The 21528-nt window shown below is 48.5% G+C and overlaps 1 protein-coding gene and 1 long non-coding RNA gene across 2 annotated transcripts in view; one reads left to right on the top strand and one right to left on the bottom strand.

Annotated features, from left to right (window-relative positions):
* The window catches only part of GTF3C5 (general transcription factor IIIC subunit 5), a 28073-nt gene extending 17949 nt beyond the window's left edge, over positions 1-10124 (bottom strand). The window contains exon 1 of the mRNA XM_032165509.2: positions 9692-10124. Coding sequence (XP_032021400.1) covers positions 9692-9871 — 180 coding nt within the window. The 5' untranslated portion in view covers positions 9872-10124. The remainder of the gene's footprint in view (positions 1-9691) is intronic.
* Positions 10125-10658: 534 nt separating this feature from the next.
* LOC116474295 (uncharacterized) lies at positions 10659-12687 on the top strand. The gene is made up of 2 exons (XR_009215287.1): positions 10659-10767; positions 12401-12687. It is a non-coding gene; the product is annotated as an uncharacterized LOC116474295 (long non-coding RNA).
* The last annotated feature ends 8841 nt before the right edge of the window (positions 12688-21528 follow it).

Genomic DNA, 21528 nt, shown 5'->3' with positions numbered 1-21528 from the left:
CACATGAAACTGAATACCAACACCCTTTTGGGTCCCTCTCCTTAAAAACCCCAAGAATACCATCTATGTCATACGATTCTTATGATTAAATATGTATAAAGCACAGCTCCTGGTGCCTAACTCATGGTAGACATTCAATATGTGCCACTTACATATGAATGAATACTTGCCCGATGCTGGGTCACAACGAGCATTGGATGTGTGCATATGAAAGCACCAACGTGAACTGGGACAAGGTCACCTACGTGCTGGTGAGCTGGCTCCCAACACCCGGGACAGGGTCTGGCCCTTAGGAAGCGATCAGGAACTATCTCAGGAGAGAATGAAGAAGACTCGGTCCTCAGGAATCTCCTCCTCATGAAACACACACCTCTGAGTCCTGATGGGGTGGGAATGAACCCAAACGTAGGCCTGGCACAGGGGAGGTGCTCACGAAACATGAGAAGAGTGAACGGGTAAGGAAGGTCCCTTCCCAAAGTGCTCACGCTGTAGCTGGGTACAGATAATCCCTGAGGTTAGCGAGAGTAGGGAGTCTGTCAAAGCCATAAATCAAGTGAATAATATAAAACAGGAAAACGTGATTAACTGGGGCTCTACTGGCAGCCTGTGCTTAATGAATTCAGGGCTTTTCCATATTCGTAAAGGATGAGGAAGCAGGAGGTAAAAGTTCAGACTCTAGAGCAAAGCATGAGTTCAAATCCCCTTGTACCATATAGATGTCTGACCTAAACTTTCTTGTGTCTTTATCTGAAAAATGTGAAAAAAATGGCATCTAACTCACTAGATTGCTGTAAAGACTCAATCATGCATTTGACAAGTATTTACAGAACTAGGCAGTGTTATGGATGTTAGGAACAGAGAACTGGGCCAGGCGTGGTGGTTCATTTAGCAAGATCCCGGCAGATTCATATGCATGTATTCCAGCCCTTTGGGAAGCCAAGGCGGGTGGATCGCTTGAGTCCAGGAGTTCGAGACCATCCTGGGCAACTTAGGGAGACCTCATTTCTACAAAAAATACCAAAAACTAGCTGGGCGTGGTGGTGCATGCCTATAGTCCCAGCTACCTGGCAGGGTGAGGTGAGAAGATCACCCAAGCCTAGGAGGTTGAGGCTGCAGTGAGCCATGATTGCTCCACTGCACTCCAGCCTTGGTGACAGAATGAAACTCTGTCTCAAAAAATAAAAAAATAAAAATAAAGAAATACGGAAGTGAACAAAAGAAGTCCCCACTCTCATGGAGTTGATAGTCTTAGGGCCAAGAGGCCAAGAGACAGTAATTTTTTTTTCCTTTTTTCTTAAATGTTTTATATTTATAAGCCTTTGTCAGAATAAACATTTTAAAACATTTTCAGATTGGAATTAACAGGATGAGGAGGCAGATAATTGCCAGTGGCCACTTTAGTTAGGGCGATCAGGGAAAACTCCAGAGACACTTCAAGTTCTGGTACATGTAAAGAACTTACACAGAGCATCCTCCAGCTGCCCCACTTGCTGTGTGACCTTGAACAAGTTCCTTCCCTCGTAAAATACAGACACTGACAGTTCCTACCTGGTAGGGTTCTAAAGAGGATGGACTGTAAGTAAGGCACCTAGAGCCGTATGTGGCACAGAATAAGATGTCAACCATCACTCCCTCTAATCCTAACCACGTAACAGTCTGTCCCTCTCAGGTAAGTCAACAGAGCTTCATCTCCCCGTGCCTCAGTTTTCTACCCCAGGTAATGAGGATACGGCAGCGCAACACACCCTGTGGGGCTGCAGAGTTGCATTCCTGGCACCAGTGCCAAGGCTGTGGCTCACATTTGGGGATGGAATGAAAAAAAGCCCCTAGGAGCTGGGCGCAGTGGCTCACACCTATAATCCCAGCACTCTGGGAGGCCGAGCCGGGCGGATCACCTGAGGTCAGGAGTTTGAGACCAGCCTGGCCAACATGGCGAAATCCCGACTCTACTAAAAAAAAAAAAACAACAAAAATTAGCCGGGCATGGTGGCAGGTGTCTATAATCCCAGCTACTCAGGAGGCTGAGGCAGGAGAACTGCTTGAACCCAGGAGGCGGAGGTTACAGTGAGCCAAGATCTTGCCACTGCACTCCAGCCTGGGCGACAGAGCCAGACTCCATCTCAAAAAAGAAAAAGAAAGAAAGAAAAAGCCCCTAGGGGTCTCCCCCATAGTCCTTTCCCCACTGTTCCCTGGGGGAAAAAAGGCCGTTCCTGGCAATTACAAATACCAAAGCCCTGCCCATTGGCCACCCAGAGTCGGCCACACTCTCCGTTGCCAAGGAAACCACACAACCGGGTAGACTCGCCCCTTCGGCCGCCCTCCAGTGACTCTGTCCCTCTCTCGGTGTCCCGGATATTAGATATAGTGAGTTCCTCTTCAAAAGTTCAGCTTGTTCAACTCCCTTGTTCTTTGTTCTCCATCTTCAAAGTCTAACTTCCTTGTTCTTTGTGTCTCCTTGCCCTTAGTTACCCGCTCTGTAACTGTCCTTCCCGCCAAAACCGCTTGTCCCGCCACTGTAACTCACATCCCTGTTCTATTTGAAATAGCCTATCGAAGGCCGGGCGCGGTGGCTCACGCTTGTAATCCCAGCACTTTGGGAGGCCGAGGCGGGCGGATCACGAGGTCAGGAGATCGAGACCACGGTGAAACCCCGTCTCTACTAAAAATACAAAAAATTAGCCAGGCGTGGTGGCGGGCGCCTGTAGTCCCAGCTACTCGGAGAGGCTGAGGCAGGAGAATGGCGTGAACCCGGGAGGCGGAGCTTGCAGTGAGCCGAGATCGCGCCACTGCACTCCAGCCTGGGGGACAGAGCGAGACTCCGTCTCAAAAAAAAAAGAAATAGCCAATCGAGATCAGCTTAGATTGTGTGGTCCAACTCCAGCCAGTGGGACAAGACACAGAAACCTTCCCTCCTTTGTTCGGTATGCTCTTGCAGTGGCCAGAAGAGCGAGAAGTAAATTTGCTAAGTTTACTTCTGCAGAAGGGTGCTGCTCGCTCTTCTGTTTCTTCCCTTCCATCGAGCATCAGCTGCTCCTCAGAAGAGCTTTTTGTTTCAGGGGTAAGGGGAGAAGGATTTAGAGCAAAAATCTTAGAAGACACAGAGGTCAAATATAAAAATTGATCAGCCCACGTTAAATTTCTGCTAATCCCTGAAGCGGGAACTAACCTGCTAGGAAGAGACTTAAAGTTAGGTATTTACATGTTAACCCAGAAGGATTCCTCACCTCATTAAACCTACTTATCACCACGAAGAAAAATACGTTCATCTCGATGTCTGGTCAAGGGAAGGGAATCGGGGAAGACTCCAAGTCCTGCCCCACCCCGCCATACATATAAAGTTAAAAACCCCGGGGGGAAATAGTAAGAAGGAAGCAATATCCCATCCCCTTAGAAGGCAGAATAGGCCTAAAACCTATCATTGAGAGTCTCATTAGAGACGGGCTCCTTGAACCCTGTGTGTCCCCTTATCTCAATACTGCCTGTAAGAAAGTCAGATGGGTCATACCGACTAGTGCAAGACCTCTGGGCCATCAACCAGATATTCCAGACTACTCGCCCTGTTGTCCCTAATCCTTACACCCTCCTCAGCAAAATTCCATACGACCATCAGTGGTTTACAGTAATATATTTAAAGGATGCTTTTTGGGCATGCCCCTTGGCTGAGGACAGCTGAGACATTTTTGCTTTCGAATGGGAAGATCCCCATTCTGGACGGCAGCAATGGTATCGACGGACAGTTCTCCCCGAAGACTTCACAGACTCCTCTAACCTCTTCGGTCAGATTCTAGAACAAGTTCTAGAACAAATTTCTACCCCAAGACACATGCCTGCTCCAATACGTGGATGACCCGCTGGTATATGATGAAGCTACAGAACAGATAGCTCTCCATCCACCTCCTTAACCATTTGCAAGGAAAAGGGTTACGGGGTTTCAAAGGGAAAGCTTCAATTCGTACAGCCAGAAGTTAAATACCTAGGACACTTGATAAGTAAGGGCAAACGAAGGATAGGGACTGAACGTGTTGAAGGGATCGTGTCCTTCTTACCTTTACCTAAAACTAAGCAGGAACTCATAACATTCCTAGGATTGGTTGGATATTGCCGCTTACGGATTGACTCATATGCCCTAAAAACAAAAACTTTATACCTAAAGCTTGCCCAAGAAAAGCCTGACCCTCTTCTGTGGACCTCTGAAGAAATCCACCAGGTTGAAGAACTAAAACATATGCTCATAACTGCCCCGTCCTAGCACTGCCTTCCCTAGAAAAGCCATCTCACCTTTTCATTAATGTAAACAAGGGGGTAGCTTTAGGGGTACTTACTCAAGAAGATGGGGGTCACTGGCAACCTGTGGCCTTCCTGTCGAAAGTTTTAGATCCAGTAACCTGTGGACGGCTTGAATGTATTCAATCCATCGCGGCTACCGCTTTGTTAACTGAAGAAAGCAGAAAGCTGACCTTTGGGGGAAATTTAGTTGTCAGCATGCCTCATCAAGTTAGAACTATCTTAAACCGGAAAGCAGGGAGATGGCTCACTGACTCAAAAATTTTAAAGTATGAAGCTATCCTATTAGAGAGATGATTTAACACTAACCACTGATAATTCACTTAACCCAGCAGGTTTCCTAACAGGGAATCCAAATCTAAAAGGACCTGAGCACGAGTGTTTAGATTCAGGCCCGATGTAAGAGAGACCCCTTTCAAACAGGGCAGCACTTATTTATAGATGGCTCTTCCCGGGTAACTGAAGGAAAAAGACACAATGGATATTCAGTAGTCTATGGAAAAGCCCTTGCAGAAGGAGGGTCAGGAAGGCTGCCCAATCATTGGTCCGCCCAAACGTGAATTGTTTGCAATGAATCAAGCCTTAAAGCACTTGCAAAACCAAGAAGGAACTATTTATTCTGATTCCAAGTACGCCTTCGGGCTAGCTCATACCTTTGGAAAAATTTGGACCGAATGAGGTCTCATTAATACCAAAGGCCAAGACCTTGTCCACAAGGAATTAATCACCCAAGTATTAGGTAACCTCCAGCTGCCAGAAGAAATAGCTACTGTCCATGTCCCAGGACACCAGAAAGGTCTTTCTTGTGAAAGTCGAGGGAATAACGTTGCAGATCAAATAGCCAAACAAGCTACCATTTCCTCCGAAACGCTCACTTTTCACCTAATCCCTTGCGTTCCTCCCCCGACCGCAGTTCCCATCTTCTCTTCCACTGAAAAAGAGAAATTAATAAAAATAGGGGCCAAAGAGAATTCTGAAGGGAAATGGGTGTTACCAGACCAAAGAGAAATGTTATCCAAACCCCTCATGAGAGAAGTCTTATTTCGGCTGCATCAAGAAATTCACTGGGGACCCCAAGCCATGTGTGATGCAGTTCTCAGGGTTTAGGGATGTACAGGAATTTATACTCTGGAAAGACAAGTTACAGATAGTTGTCTAATATGCAAAAAGACTAATAAGCAGACCCTAAGAAAACCACTCCTTGGGGAAAGGAGTCCAGGGTTAAGACCGTCCCAAAGTGTCCAAATTGATTACACCGAAATGCCCCCAACTGGTTGCCTAAAGTACTTATTAGTGATAGTAGATCAGCTTATGCACTGGAGGGAACCTATTCCCTTTTTAAGTGCAACTGCTAATAATGTAATTAAAGCATTGATTGAGAATATTATACGCAGGTTTAATAGATTAATAGAAAATATTGATTCAGATAATGGAACTCATTTCACTGCACATGTCATCAACAAACTAGCCCAAGTACTAGACATAGCAGGGGAATACCACACTCCCTGGCACCCACCTTCATCAGGAAGAGTGGAAAGAATGAACCAAACTCTGAAGAGTCACTTAACCAAATCAATCTTAGAGACTCAGTTGCCATGGACTAAATGCCTTCCCATCGCCTTGTTAAGAATCCGAGCTGCCCCTCAGAAACATGTTGGCTTATCCCCTTATGAAACGCTATATGGGTTGCCTTATCTACACTCCATTGCTATGTTTGAAACAAAAGATCAGTTTCTTAAAAACTATAAACTTGGTCTATCCTCCACTTTTTCTTCCCTCAGGACTAAAGGCCTCTTAGCACAGACGCCAGCCCTAGAGTTTCCAGCACACCAGCATCAGCCTGGGGATCACGTTCTCATCAAAAGCTGGAAGGAGGGAAAACCTGAACCAGCTTGGGAAGGGCCTTATCTGGTACTCTTAACTACTGAAACAGCGATCCGAACGGCTGAAAAGGGATGAGCACACTACGCGCAGGTGAAAGGAGTAATGTCCACAGACAGGGAAAAATGGGCTGTCACCCCGGGACCCACCCCTACCAATCTAACCCTAAAAAGGGCTTAATAATCACTTGTTTATTTTTCCTTTTCTTTCCAACAGAAGGTCATCTTGTCATCAATGTGACTCAGGCTAACCATCCCTTGACCCTTCAGTTCGACCCTTGTTCAGTTACCCCGTGCAGATACGAACAAGCTCAAAGGCAGCTATCCAATGTAGGTAAGTATGTCCATATCGCAGAGAGTCAAACAAGTGTAAGTATGGAGCCTTAAAGGGCCCCTGTGCTGACTGGGCAAATGTTTGGTGGACCAACCAATATGGGAGGTGGACAGCCAACCCCCCTCCTTTAAATAAGTTGCGGAAAGTCAAACAAAAACTCTAACTTATCCATGGTTCAACTCCACCAAATTGTAAGCCACTGCAGTGTAACCCCTTATTGCTAATTATAGATAATCCCCAAACAATGGCCCAAGAACCCTCTGTATTTGGACGGTATGGGTTAGGAGCAGATGTTACAGGACGGGATCCCATAGGAACCCTCTAAGGTTGACTAGACCATCGGCGGTTAAAAACAATGAAGAAACCCAGACCCAGCGTCCAGGGAACGTATGGGACCCAACGCTCTCCCCAAACATATCAGGCCCAGCGTTCCCCTCCCGTCTCCACAACGACCCAGCCAAAGTAGCAGTTGTAGAAGTAAGAGACCTAAAGCAAACTCTAGCAACTGAAACAGGGTACTGAGACGCAAACGCCTGGATGGAATGGATTAAATATCCCGTCTGCACTTTAAACAAAAGTGATTGTTACACTTGTGCACACGGTAGACCAGAGACCCAGATTGTCCCCTTTCCACTTGGATGGTCCTCCAGCTGAGTGGGCATGGGCTGTATGGTAGCTCTTTTCCGGGACCCCACAGCCTGGGGTGATAAATTGTGCTGAGCTCTCTCTCTGCTGTTCCCTGAGGTTCGACACCCTGCAGTTCAGCCCCTGAGGGCTATCCAGCTTCCGTCTCCCAATGCCAATTTTACTTTGTGCCTCTTGTGACAAGGAAAATTTGGCATTCCTTGGGGACCTAACAGGATGCAGTGAGCTTAAGCCCTTCCAAGAGCTTACCCATGAATCTGCCCCTAATCATTCATCCTGAGCAGATGTATGGTGGCACTGTGGTGGACCATTACTGGATACTCTGCCAAGTAACTGCAGCGGTACTTGTGCTCTGATCCAATTGGCCATCTCTTTCACTCTGGCATTTCATCAACCAGAAGAAGTAAAAACAAGGCACCGTAGATTAAGAGATGCCCCCCGCGGTTCCTCTGACCCTCATGTTTATATAGATGCCACTGGAGTTCCCCGAGGGGTACCTGATGAATTTAAGGCTCGTAATCAAATAGCTGCAGGATTTGAGTCTATGTTTTTCTGGTGGTTAACTATAAATAAAAATGTAGATTGGATAAATTACATCTATTACAACCAGCAACAATTTGTTAATTATACTAGGAATGTTATCAAAGGAACAGTTGAACAACTAGGACCCACCAGTCAAATGGCTTGGGAAAATAGAATAGCATTAGAAATGATACTAGCAGAGAGGGGTGGCGTTTGTGTCATGCTTGGAACCCAGTGTTGTACTTTTATCCCCAATAATACTGCTCCTGACGGAACCATAACAAAGGCACTGCAAGGTCTTACTGCTTTATCCAATGAGCTAGCTTAAAATTCTGGGATAAACGATCCCTTCACTGATCTAATGAGAAGATTGTTCGGCAGGTGGAAAGGTCTTATGTCCTCGATCCTTATCTCCCTTGCCATTGTAATAAACGTGTTTATTCTCGTAGGATGTTGTATCATACCCTGTGCCTGAGGGTTAATACAAAGACTTACGGAGACAGCACTCACTACAACCTCCAATATCCCCCCGCCTTATTCAGACAAACTTCTACTTTTAGAAAACCAAGAACAGCAAAGTCAAGACATGCTAAAAAGGTTTGAAGAGAAAGTAGTATGAAAATCGGGAGGGGGAAACTGTTCGATACAGTGAATTCTTCTTCAAAGGTTCAGCTTGTTCAACTCCCTTGTTCTTTGTTCTCCATCTTCAAAGTCTAACTTCCTTGTTCTTTCTGCCTCCTTGCCTTTAGTTACCCGCTCTGTTTAACTGCCCTTCCCGCCGAAACTATTCTTCCCGCCGAAACTATTCTTCCCACCGAAACCGCTCGTCCCGCCACTGTAACCCACACCCCTGTTCTATTTGAAATAGCCAATTGAGATTAGCTTAGATTGTGTGGTCCAACTCCAACCAGTAGGGACAGGACACAAAAACAGGGACTGACTGCGTTAGGGATAAAAACCCCTTCCAGGCTGGGCGCGGTGGCTCACGCCTATAATCCCAGCACTTTGGGAGGCCAAGACGGGTGGATCTCCTGAGCTCAGGAGTTCGAGATCAGCCTGTAGGACACAGTAAATTCCTCTTCAAAGATTTTAGCCTGTTACCTTCCTTTAAATTCAAGAGGGGAAAATTAATAAACACAATGAGTTATGAGTTCCATTTTAAAGAACCAATGTCAGTACGTTCAGCTTCCCTGTTCTTTGTTCTCCATTTTAAAGTTTAACCCCTCGTTCTTTACGCCTCCTCGCCCCTAGTTTCAGTAAACGACCCCTTCCTAGCTTGTATCACCTGCTCTGTCCTTAGTCATCCTGAGTCACCTGCTCTGTAACCATCCTTCCCACCGAAACTACTTACCCCACCACTCAGGCCTGTGCCCCTGCCCTCTTTGAAATAACCAATCGGAATTAGCTTAGACTGTGCGATCCAACCCTAGCCAATATGGGAAAGACACAGCAGTAGAGAGTAGCTGTGTAAGAGATAAGAACCCCTTCCCCTCCCTTGTTGGTGTGCTCTCGCCATTGCTCCATCCGCAAGATGTACCCTTCTATAGAAGTAAATTTGCCTTGCTGAGAAAACTTTTTGCCAGAGTGCTGATACTTCTTTGCGGCATCCAAAATTTATTTCCAACAAGCCTGACCAACATGGTGAAACCCCGTCTCTACTTAAAATACAAAATTAGCCGGCCGTGGTGGCATGCGCCTGTAATCCCAGCTACTCTGGAGGCTGAGGCAGGAGAATCGCTTGAACCCGGGAGGCGGAGGTTGCAGTGACCCAAAATCGCGCCACTGCACTCCAGCCTGGGAAACAAGAGCGAAACTCCGCCTGAAAAACAAACAAAAAAACAAAAACAAAAACAAAAACCCTTCCCTCCTTTGTTCTGTTGGCTCTCTTGCAGCGGCCAGAAGAGCGAGCAGCACCCTTCTGCATAAGTAAATTTGCTAAATTTCCCTTGCTGAGAAATCCTTTGGGTGCTCGTTTTCTTTGCGACTCCGAGCTCTTATTCCAACACAGAGATTCCCAGCCTCTTACCCGGGAGACGCCTTCCTCGCCGCCCAGCGTCGGCAGCATCTTAGCCACATCACGCACCACGCCCGGGTACTCGACGCACACCATGCGTCGCTCCCGCCTCAGCTCCACGGGGACGGCGGCCCCCAGCCCCAGATCGGCCGCCTCCGCCGCCATCCCTGCGCGTCTGGCAGGGCCCGCCATGGTCCGTCCCACAAAGTGCTCCCAAAGGCCTCGCCTCAATTGTTTCGCGAAGGAATCGTTCCGGGCTCCCTCACCGCTCGCGTCATCCTAACTCCCCGGGCTCAGCAAGACTCGAGGGCCTTCGGGGAGCAAGTGGCCCATGGGAGGCCCCATGGCTTCGGGAAAACGACCGCCGTGGCCTCGACTTTTTATTTAAAATGAAGCGGGTTAGTGTACCGGGCAGGGCAAGCACCGGTCTCTCCTGCTAGCCAGCGAGGGACCCGGAGAATAATAAGACACCAACCTCCCTCGACTTCAGCCAATGAGAATCCGAGGGCCGAGCGAGCTTTTTGAGCCAATGAGAAGTCCGGAGGACGCTAGGTCCCACCTTCTCCTCCAGCTCCATACATTTTAACCAATAAAGAACTAGGATTTGACTACGTCCCTGCCCTCTTCTGGGTATTCCACCCAATGACAGCTCGGGGGCGGGCCAAAGGCAGACTTCCGGCCCGCCTGCATGGGTGGGAAAAAGTCCCGGCTGAGAATTGATTTCCGGGCGAGGGTGGGCGTGGGATTTTGCCTGTGTTGGCGCTTCTTCTCCCAGGCTCCTGCAGCCACCTCGGGACTAGGTTTCTAACCGCGCCTGCGGGGGGTCCTCGCGGAGCTGGATGTGGAAAAGGCGAGCGCGGGAGAACTGTGCTGTAAAAACTCGCCCTGCCTCCACAGAAAGCCCCGAAGCGCCGGCGTTTGTCTGTTAGGCAGGCTGACATTAAGCGCCTACTGTGTGCTGGGCCCTACTTAAGACCCGGGGGGGAGAACAGCGTCTGTCCGGTAGGCGCCCAGGGCTGCTGCGAAGCCCCGGAGCGAGGAGTGTGGCCCCTCAAACAGGGAGGAGATGAGGTCCGAGGCCGACCGAGGTCAGAGACCCGCACCCACGAAAAGGGTCCACCCGTCAGGCTGGCTGCTTCCCAGTGCCGTGGAGAGCCCCTGAAGGTTTCCTTTTTTGAGCAGGAATCTCGCTGTGTCGCCCAGGCTAGAGTGCAGTGGCGCTTTCTCGGCTCACTGCAAGCTCCGCCTCCCTGGTTCAAGCTATTCTCGTGCCTCAGCCTCCCGAGTAGCTGGGATTACAGGCGCCTCCAACCATGCCCCGTTAATTTTTGTGTTTTTAGTAGAGACGAGGTTTCACCATGTTGGCCAGGCCGGTCTCGAACTCCTGACCTCAAATGATCCGCCTGCCTAGGCCTCCCCAAGTCCTGGGATTACAGGCGTGAGTCACCGCGCCTGGCCCCTTGAAGGGTTTTATGCGGAGCAGTGATCCCATTCATGCATTTAAAAGACCTCTCTGGCTGTTGTGTGGAGAATAGATCAAAGGGGGCGAAAGTGAATTCAGATAAACCAGCTCCGAGACTGCATAATCCAGTCAAGAGATGAAGGGACTGGGTTTGTTTGAGAATATTGGGAGATGAGAATCATGGCCCAGCACAGTGGCTCACGCTTGTAAGCCCAGTACTTTGGGAGGCTGAGGCGGGAGGATCACTTGAGCCCGGGAGTTGGAGGCCAGCCTGGGCAACATGGGAAGACCCCATTTCTACCAAAAAATACAAAATTAACCGGCTGTGGTGGCACATACCAGTAGTCCCAACTACTCAAGAGGCTGAGGCAGGAGGATCCTTTGAGCTCTGGAGTTGGAGGCTGCAGTGAGCTATGATCATGCCACTTGCATTACAGCTAGAAATTAGTAAGAGCAAGTGACCCTTTGGGTATGGGTACCCCAAGTTTCTGAAGTGATTTTTTTTTTTTGAAAGACACAATCTCCCTCTTGTCACCCAGGCTAGAGTGTAGTGGTGTGATCATGGCTCACTGCAGCCAGGAACTCCTGGCTCAAGTGGTCCTCCTGCCTCAGCCTCCTGAGTAGTTGGGACTACAGGCATGCACCACCATACCCGACTAATTTTGTATTTGTGTGTGTGTGTGGCAACGGGGTCTCACTATGTTGCCTAAAGTCATTTCTTTTTGTTGTTTGTTTGTTTTGAGACGGAGCCTCGCCCTGTCACCAGGCTGGAATGCAGTAGCACAATCTCTGCTCACTGCGACCTCTGACTCCCTGGTACAAGCGATTCTCCTGCCTCAGCCTCCCGAGTAGCTGGGATTATAGGCATGCGCCACCACGCCCAGCTAATTTTTGTATTTTTAGTAGAGATGGGGTTTCACCATGTTGTCCAGGATGGTCTCGATCTCCTGATATCATGATCTGCCCACCTCGGCCTCCCAAAATGCTGGGATTACAGGTGTGAGCCACCGTGTCCAGCCTGTGATTTCTTAATCAGAAGAGTACCTGATTGCTCTCGATGGGTTTAAGAAGGCAGAATAAATAGCTGCGTGAATTCAGCCCACTGAATACATTCTAAAGTGTAACCTCAATGTGAAATATATTGTATTGTAATTGTATTATAATTGGAAGGCTGGGTCAGGAGCCCCAAAGCTTTGAAAGAATGCCTCCTGAGAGTGCGGTGATGATGGTTGAGCTAGAAGAACCACGTATTTCCACAGGGAGCTGCACGCGAGGACCCGGTGGTCCCTGACCTGCCCTCTCCAGCGGGGACCTGCACTTTCTGTCACCAAAGAGGATTCTCTGTAGGGAGGCCAGGATGATTCTCCAGAATTTACCGTGCCTTGAGATGAAATTTCCTTTCAAAATTCCTTGTGTCCTTTTGTCCTCATTCCATGTTCACCAATCTTCTGATTGTTTCATTTTCCAGAAAGGAGAATCTGAATAACATGTATGTTTTAACCTTGCCTGCAATTGTAAATCAATAAATTGGTGTATTTACATCAGATCCCTGTGAGTTTGGTGCACATAAGACAGTCATGAAGACTTGGTCACTGTTGGTAGAGTTGGCCAATAAAATATTGAACACAGTTAAATTTGAATTCATGCAATATTTTGGGCATATTTATACTAAATATGTGTTATCTGAGATTCATATTTAGCTAGGTGATTTTTTAATTTGCTAAATATGGCACTCCCACCTCTGGGTATTGAAGAGATTGAGTTTCTGAACTTGGAAAGCTGATTCCAAACCACCTGGAACCTTAGTGAACCCAGCCTGCAATATTGACCCTCTAGTTTGTCTGCTCTATTTTTGCTCCTTACTGAAGCAAGAGTGATCTTTCTAGAATGAGATCGCAGTCTGTCCCCGCCTCCAGTGACTCCCCAGCATCCCTGGCCCACCACCCAGCTAACTACTCCTTCCCTTTAGGTTGTTGCCTTAGACTTCACTTTGCCTGGTAAATCCTCCCTGACCCCAAAACACTAGTTTGGTGTCATCCTCGCTGCCCAAGGCCCCAAACCCACTGCATCATGGAGCCGGAAGCACTATTTTTTGTTTTTGTTTTTTATTTTTCCACTTGAGTGGCAACTTTCTGAGGACAGGGACTATGTCCGTCTCATTCACCACTGTCTTCCCACCGTCACCACTGCCTTGCATGGGGCTGAGCACAGAGCAGGTGCTCAGGAAGTATTTACTGAACAACTGAATGAGGCCACTTGACTTATTTGAGCCTTCAATCGAGCCCCAGGTCAGGGCATGGTCATGGGGACACTAAATCAAGGCTTGTCAGATGAGGAGTGTCCCTTAGTGCACAGGAAGTGAGGAGAGGGGCTGGATGTGAGGGGAAGACAAGGGACCAACCCCAGGGCATCAGACCAAGCTTTTTGAGATTAGACTTGGTCCTGCCTGAGATCCAAAGCAGGAGGTCAGAGGCAGGAGCAGTAAGGCCAGGCTGGGAGCAGAGACAGGCCAAGAAAGATCAGGAAGCCAGTTAAAAAGTAGCTTTGGCTGGGAGCGGTGGCTCATGCCTGTAATCCCAGCACTTTGGGAGGCTGAGGCGGGTGGATCACTTGAGGTCAGGAGTTTGAGACCAGCCTGGCCAACATAGTGAAACCCTGTCTCTACTAAAAATACGAAAATTAGCCACGTGTGGTAGCACATGCCTGTAATCCCAGCTACTCAGGAGGCTGAGGCAGGAGACTCGCTTGACCCCAGGAGGTGGAGGTTGCAGTGAGCGGAGATCATGCCACTGCACTCCAGCCTGAGTGACAGAGTGAGACTCTATCTCAAAAAAAAAAAAAAGAAGTAGCTTTAACGTTCTCCAAAACCTTGCAGCATTCAGAGCAGGCAGCTGTGACAGTATATGTGCACTGAGGGGACGCTTTCTCTGCCTGGATTCAGGGCATATGCTACGGCTTGAAAATGTCCCCCAAATTTCATGTGTTGGAAACTTCATTTGTCTGCCCTCATGAATAATTAATGTTGGCTCAGCCCTCATGCATGGATTAATGTCGCTGTTGTGGGAGTGAGTTGCTTATCTCTTTGTTACGGAGGCATGCTCTCTCCGGCTCTCTCTCTCCTGTCCTCTTGCATGTGTGCCTTCCACCATGTTATGGCACAGCAAGAATGCAAAGACCCTTAGCAGATGCTGCCATCGTGTCCTTGAACTTCTCAGCTTTCAGAACTACAAGAAACAAATGTCTTTCCTGTAGGAATCACCCAGTCTAGGATATTCTGTTATAACAGCAGAAAACAGACAAATGCAGCATCCTTCTCGCATCTTGCCCCACTGTGGGGTGGCAGATTTCATCCCACTGGACAGAAGGGCACTACAGCTCTAGCCACTTCCTATGGGCTGGATTGGGCACACTGGGGGTGGGGGGGGGCCGCCTCTATGCGCCACTTCCACACGGGAGAGATTCGGAGCTCCTGAAGGACGCTTGGGTGCTGCAACCAGCGTTTGTTGCTCAGGGAAAGGAATATAAACTCCCCCAGGGAAAGGGAGACTCCCTTTCCAGGTCTGCTAAGTAGCGGGTGCTTTTCCTTGGCACTGATGCTACTGCTAGACCACGGTCCGCTTGGCAACAGGGGTCTTCCCAGACGCTGGCGTTACTGCTAGACCAAGGAGCCCTCTGATGGTCCTGTCTGGGCAAAACAGAAGGCTCGCACTCTTGTCTTCTGGTCATTCCTCACTATGTCCCTTCAGCTCCTATCTCTGTATGGCCTGGCTTTTCCTAGGTTGTGATTGTAGAGCGAGGATTATTATCGTATTTGAATAAAGAGTAATTACTACAAACTAATAATTAGTGATACTTATATATAATAATATCTATGGTCTATACCTAGTATAACTCTTGTTATTTTATATATTTTATTATACTGGAAAAGCTCGTGCCCTCGGTCTCTTGCCTCTGCACCTGAGTGGCTTGCTGCCCACAGGTGGGGACCCCTGGCACAAGACACAGAAGGGTGCATCTTCCACCACCACCCCTTGGAGCTGAGCTCCTCTTTCCAGACTCAGGGACCCTCCTGCTGAAGGGACCGAGGAGTTGGCCCCTCGGGGATAGTTTGGGTTTTAGGCTGAATCTTGGCCTTAGCCAAGGACCTGGCAGAAGCTTTGCCATTGAGAAGCTTTGAGCTGCTGTTGGCACGAGGAGGGAGGATGAGTCTGCATCACCCGTTGGGCCTCACTTCTGTGTGTGGGCACTGCCCTGCTTGGTTTGAACATTTTTTCGGCTTAAATGTTTAATTTCCTGTGATGTGAGTGGGGGGGGGGGGGGGGGAATGGGATCTTACTGTCACCTTGCTACTGGATGCTGGCCTCTAGAACTCTGAAAATGACATTTGTGCTGTGTTTTCAGCCACCCAGTGTGTGGCGATTTCTTATGGCCACCTTAGGAGATGAACACAGATCAACGAGTCCTTGAATTTCCAGAGCATTTCTAGAATTCATTTTTGGGTCATAACTTTTTTTTTTCCTTTTTGAGACGGAGTCTTGCTCTGTTGCCCAGGCTGGAGGACAGTGGCATGATCTTGGCTCACTGCAACCTCCACCTCCCAGGTTCAAGCAATTCTCCTGCCTCAGCCTCCTGAGTAGCTGGGACTGCAGGACCATGCCATCTCACCCGGCTAATTTTTGTATTTTTAGTAGACACGGGGTTTCACCATGTTGGCCAGACTGGTCTCGAACTCATGACCCCATGATCCACCTGCCTCAGCCTCCCAAAATGCTGGGATTACAGGCATGAGCCACTGCGCCCGGCCGAGTCATAACATTTTCTAGCATGAGCAGGTCAGGTTTTCTTCTTTTAAGTTACTGGAGCTCACTCACTATAAATCAGGCCTCCCCCCTTCATTCGTTACCCCTCCTATGGGGCCAGAGACCACCCATTTCCAGGCTGGGGGTCCTCTTTGAGGTACTGACCATCACTGGGGGCCCATGGTGTAAATGTCACAGCCCAGCCTGGGTGGCTGAATTGCAGCAAGTGTTGTCCCCACCCACTCTCCAGATTATATGTTAAAACTCTAACTCCCTGAGCTGATATTAGGAGTTGCTGCCTTGGGAGATGATTAGGTCACGAGTGCGGGGCCCTCGTGGCGGGATTAGTGCCCTCATAGAGGAGACGAGGGTGCGTGCTCTCCCCACTCTGCTGTGTGAGGTCACAGCAAGAAGGCGGTCGCCTGCCAGGCAGGAAGAGGACCCTTGCCAGACCCTGTATCTGCCCGCACCTTGACCTGGGACTTCCCTGCCCTTAGAACTGCGAGAAATAAATTTCTGTTTAAGCCCCCCAGTCTATGACATTTTTGTTCTAGTAGCCTGAACTAAGACCGATCACTTCACAGCAGCCATTCAGATATCCATTTACCAAATGATCCCCGCAATGTGCTGGACCCTATGCTGGGCTCAGACGATGAAGCCCAGAGGACCGCCCCTCTCCGCCCTCACGGAGCTCACATTTGATTGGCAGAGACAGACAGCAGGCGAATAAAGGCAATCCACACCTAAGGTAATACCAGGTAATGAGGGCTTCCAGGAAAAACGAAGCCCAGCGCATTTCAACCGTTTCCCTGCAGTCGGCCCTGCTGGCCCCAGCCGCTGCCTCCAGACCCCGGGAAGTCACAGAGTGTGTTCTCAACTAGGTCCACACAGGCTTATATCCTCCCTGGGCAGCAGGGGCAAGCGATGTGGAAGTTAGGGGGTGGCCGGGGCCACCGTGCCCTGCCACCTATGGTCCCAGCTCAAGCACTAAGGACATGCCAGGCCCAGCCCTCAGTTGCCCCAGCATCCAGCTGAAGCCCAGCCCCTGCTCCCTGATTGTAGATGTGGGGAACATCACACAGCTGTCCTGTCTGATGAGGTGTCCCAAGGCAAAAAAGGGGCTACTGGCGGATTGACAGGGCCAAATCCCGTGGGGTGGGGGGCCTGACACTCTGGCCACCCCACAACCCCCACACCTGACTTCTGTCTGGGGCCTTGAATACTTAATACTGTCTGGGGAGGCCCTTCTGTGGTGGGGCCTGGGTGGGGGGATATTGATCCTCTACTAACTGAAGACAAGGAGGGCTTTCAAAAATGTTTTCTTTGCACCGGAGCATAATGGCTCACGCCTGTAATCCCAGCACTTTGAGAGGCTGAGGAAGGCAGATCACTGGAGGCCAGGAGTTCAAGATCAGCCTGGCCAGCATAGTGAAACCCCAACTCTACTAAATATCAAAAAAAAAAAAAAATTAGCCGGGCTTGGTGGCGGGCACCTGTAGTCCCAGCTACTCAAAAGGCTGAGGCAGGAGAATCACTTGAACTCGGGAGGCGGAGGCTGCAGTGAACTGAGACTATGCCGCTGCACTCCAGCCTGGGCAACAGAGCCAGACTTCACCTCAAAAAAAAAGTTTTCTTCGGGTCCCAGAATCTGAATATTCCCTCCTGGGATGCTAGGTCAGTCTGTGAAGCACACACAGTGGGTATTTCTTTAGTATTCCCTGGTCTGGAACTGATTCCTGCACCCTGAGCGGGAGGAAGGGTGTAGTGTTGAATTTTGGCCACGAGATGGCAACAGAGCGTCCTCCTAGGCAACATCGCCACCTGGTGACCATCAGTGCCCATGACAACCTGGAAGAAAGGGCGAAGTAGCCACGTCCCAGCTTGGGGAGCTTAGAGCCTCATGGAAGCCATATGCTGTGCCAGGGCTCACCAGCCTGCTCCCGATCAGGGACCATACACACACCCACATCCAGGTCCAAGAATACTCCCACACAGTTCTAACACTGGGTGGCAAATGATGGGGACCTGGGGATGGGGTTTATGCAGATGTTTCACAATTTTCTTTTTATTTCCTAGTGGGACAACCTGTTCCAAAGGATAGTCTCCCTTTTAACCAACTTGTCATTCTGAAGCAAGATTAAATTACATACATATAGTACTGAATTTCAAAGTCTGTTCATAAAGAGTTATATTCCTAAAATAAATATTTTTTAAAATGTACCAGGCAGAGGGAAATTTATAATAAAGCTAATACAATTTAAGCATCAGATTCCCTCAATTGTATGTACTTTTTGAAGGCCCTGGTAGGTCCCTTATCATTGTATTCACATAGGCATGTTTTTATAAAAACTGAAAACACAAGATTTTAACTGCAATTTAAACTGCTGTCTCTTTTTCTTTTCTTTTCTTTCTTTTTTTTTTTTTTTTTTTGTGAGACAGAGTCTTGCTCTGTTGCCCAGGCTGGAGTGCAGTGGTGCCATCTCAGCTCACTGCAAACTCCACCTCTTGAGTTCAAGTGGTTCTCCTGACTCAGCCTCCCTAGTAGCTGGGACTACAGGCATACCACCACACACACCCGGATAATTTTTGTATTTTTAGTAGAGACAGGGTTTCACCATGTTGGCCAGGCTCATCTCGAACTCCTGACCTCAGGTGATCTGCCCGCCTCCGTCTCCCAAAGTTCTGGGATTACAGGCATAAGCCACCATGCCCAGCCTGCTGAATCTTTCCATGGGACCTGCCCTCTATCACAAGTCCCCTGGTGTTGGGAGACACTGGAGCAGTCACAGGCATTTGGAGAATTTGACTAAGGGGAAGTTGAATTGAGAATGCATTTAGTTTGGACTGAATGGACTGCATGTGTGGCTTGCAGTCATTTCAATTTAATAGTTATCACTGGTCATCCCATATAGAAATGGCTTCCAGGAATACACATTATTACTACCTTCTGTGACAGTTTACTGATGTTTTGACATGAAGTCTAGGGTCAAAGGAAGTATAGTGCTCAGAGTTAAAAGCTACTCTGTAGAAATTTCACCGATCAGCAGATGTGTAAAACATAAAAAGAGGAATGTAAAATGGTGTGGCCACTGTGGAAACAGTATGGCAGTTTCTCAAAATATTATTTATTTATTTATTTATTTATTTATTTATTTTTGAGATGGAGTCTCCCTCTCTCGCCCAGGCTGGAGTGCAATGGCACGAGCTCGGCTCACTGCAGCCTCTGCCTCCCAAGTTCAAGTGATTCTCCTGCCTCAGCCTCCCAAGTAGCTGGGACTACAGGCTACATGCCTGGCTAATTTTTGTATTTTTAGTAGAGATGGGGTTTCACCAAGTTGGCCAGGCTGGTTTTTCAACTGCTGACCTCAGGTGATCCACCTACCTCAGCCTCCCAAAGTGCTGGGATTACAGGCGTAAGCCACCGCACCCAGCATCAAAATATTAAAAATATAATTACCTAGTCAGGCACTGTGGCTCATGCCTGTAATCCCAGCACTTTGGGAGGCTGAGACAGGAGTATTGCTTGAGCCCAGGAGTTCAGGACCAGCCCGGGAAACATAGAGAGATCTTGTCTCCAAAAAATTTTTAAAATAGGGCCATGCCATGCGCAGTGGCTCACACCTGTAATCCCAGCACTCTGGGAGGCTGAGGCAGGTGGATCACTTGAGGTCAGGAGTTTGAGACCAGCCTCGCCAGCATGGTGAAACCCCATCTCTACTAAAAATACAAAAATTAGCCAGGCATGGTGGCATGTGCCTGTAATCCCAGCTACTCAGGAGGCTGAGCAAGAGAACTGCTTGAACCCGGGAGGCGGAGGTTGCAGTGAGCCAAGATCATGCCACTGCACTCCAGCCTGGGCAACAGAGACTCCATCTCAAAAAAAAAGTCATGTGGTGAAGACTGCGCAACAATATGGATGCATTCAGTGTCATTGAACTGTACTGTAATATTTTGAAAAAAATCTTTTTTTTTTCTGAGCAGCAGGTCTCAACAGAGAGCTTAAAATATTCAGTAAACCATGCTACAAACAAACACGCATCATCCGGGATTTGTTCTTCCATTTCTAGAGCATGTGCAGAGTAGATTTAGCATCATTCTTTTCTTTTCTTTTTTTCACAGGGTCTTGCTCTGTGGCCCAGGCTGGGGTTCAGTGGCGCAGACTGCACCCTTCACCTCCCAGGCTCCAGTGATCCTCCCACCTCATTCTCCTGAGGAGCTGGGAGTTTCACAGGCATGAGCCACCATGCCTGGCTAATTTTTGTAATTTTTGTGGAGACGGGTTTCACCATGTTGCCCAGGCTGGTCTTGAACTGGGCTCAAGCAGTCTGCCCAACTCAGCCTCCCAAAGTGCTGGGATTACAGGCATGAGCCACCGCACCGGGCTGATTTAGCATAATTCTTAAGGGTCCTAGGATTTTTGGAATGGTAAATGAGCACTGGCTTCAACTGAATGTCAGCAGCTGCATGAACCCCTAAAAAAGTCAGCCTGTCGTTTGAAGCTTTGAAGCCAGGCATTGACCTTTTCTCTCTAGCTAGGGAAGTCCTAGGTGGCATCTTGTTCCAATAGAAGGCTGTTCCATCTACATTGAAAATCTGTTGTTTAGTGTAGCCGCTTTCATCGGTGATCTTAGCTAGATCTTCTGGATAACTTGCTGCAGCTTCTCCATCAGCACTTGCAGCTTCACTTTGTACTTTTTTTTTTTTTTTTTTTTCTGAGATGGAGTCTCGCTCTGGTTGCCCAGGCTGGAATACAATGGTGCGATCTTGGCTCACTGCAACCTCCACCTCCCAGGTTCAAGCGATTCTCCTGCCACAGCCTCCTGGGTAGCTGGGATTACGGGCATGTGCCACCACACCAGGCTAATTTTGTATTTTTAGTAGAGACGAGGTTTCACCATGTTAGTCAGGCTGATCTCGAACTCCCGACCTCAGGTGATCTGCCCGCCTCGGCCTCCCAAAGTGCTGGGATTACAGATATGAGCCACCACGCCCAGCTCACCTTGTACTTTTGTGTTATGGAGATGGCTTCTTTCCTTAAACCTCATGAACCAATCTCTGCTAGCTTCCAACTTTTCTTCTGCAGCTTCCTCACCTTTCTCATCCTTCCTAGAATTAAAGAGAGTTAGGGCCTTGCTCTAGATTAGGTTTTGGCTTAAGGGAATGTTGTGGCTGGTTTGATCTTCTGTTCGAAACACTCAAACCTTAGCCATATCAGCAATAAGACTTTTTTGCTTTCTTATCATTTGCGTGTTCACTAAAGTAGCACTTTTAATTTCTTTCGAGAACTTTTGCTTTGCATTCACACCTTGACTGTCTGGCACAAGAGGTCTAGCTTTGGGTCTGCCTTGGCTTTCAACCTGCCTTCCTCATGCCAACATTCCTCACTAATCATTCCTGGCTTTTGATTTTAAAGGGAGAAACCTGGGACCCTTCCTTTCAGTTGGACACGTAGAGGCCATTGTAGGGTCACTGATCTGTCTAATTTCAGTATTTTGTGTCTCAGGTGGGAGGGAAGCCTGTGGAGAGGGAGAGAGATGGGGAAATGGCCAGTCAGTGCAGCAGTCAGAACACACACAACATTTATTGAT

This window comes from Hylobates moloch, unplaced genomic scaffold (genome assembly GCF_009828535.3).
Source record: "Hylobates moloch isolate HMO894 unplaced genomic scaffold, HMol_V3 SCAFFOLD_10, whole genome shotgun sequence".
Taxonomy (NCBI): domain Eukaryota; kingdom Metazoa; phylum Chordata; class Mammalia; order Primates; family Hylobatidae; genus Hylobates; species Hylobates moloch.
This window is presented reverse-complemented; position numbering and strand designations above follow the sequence as displayed.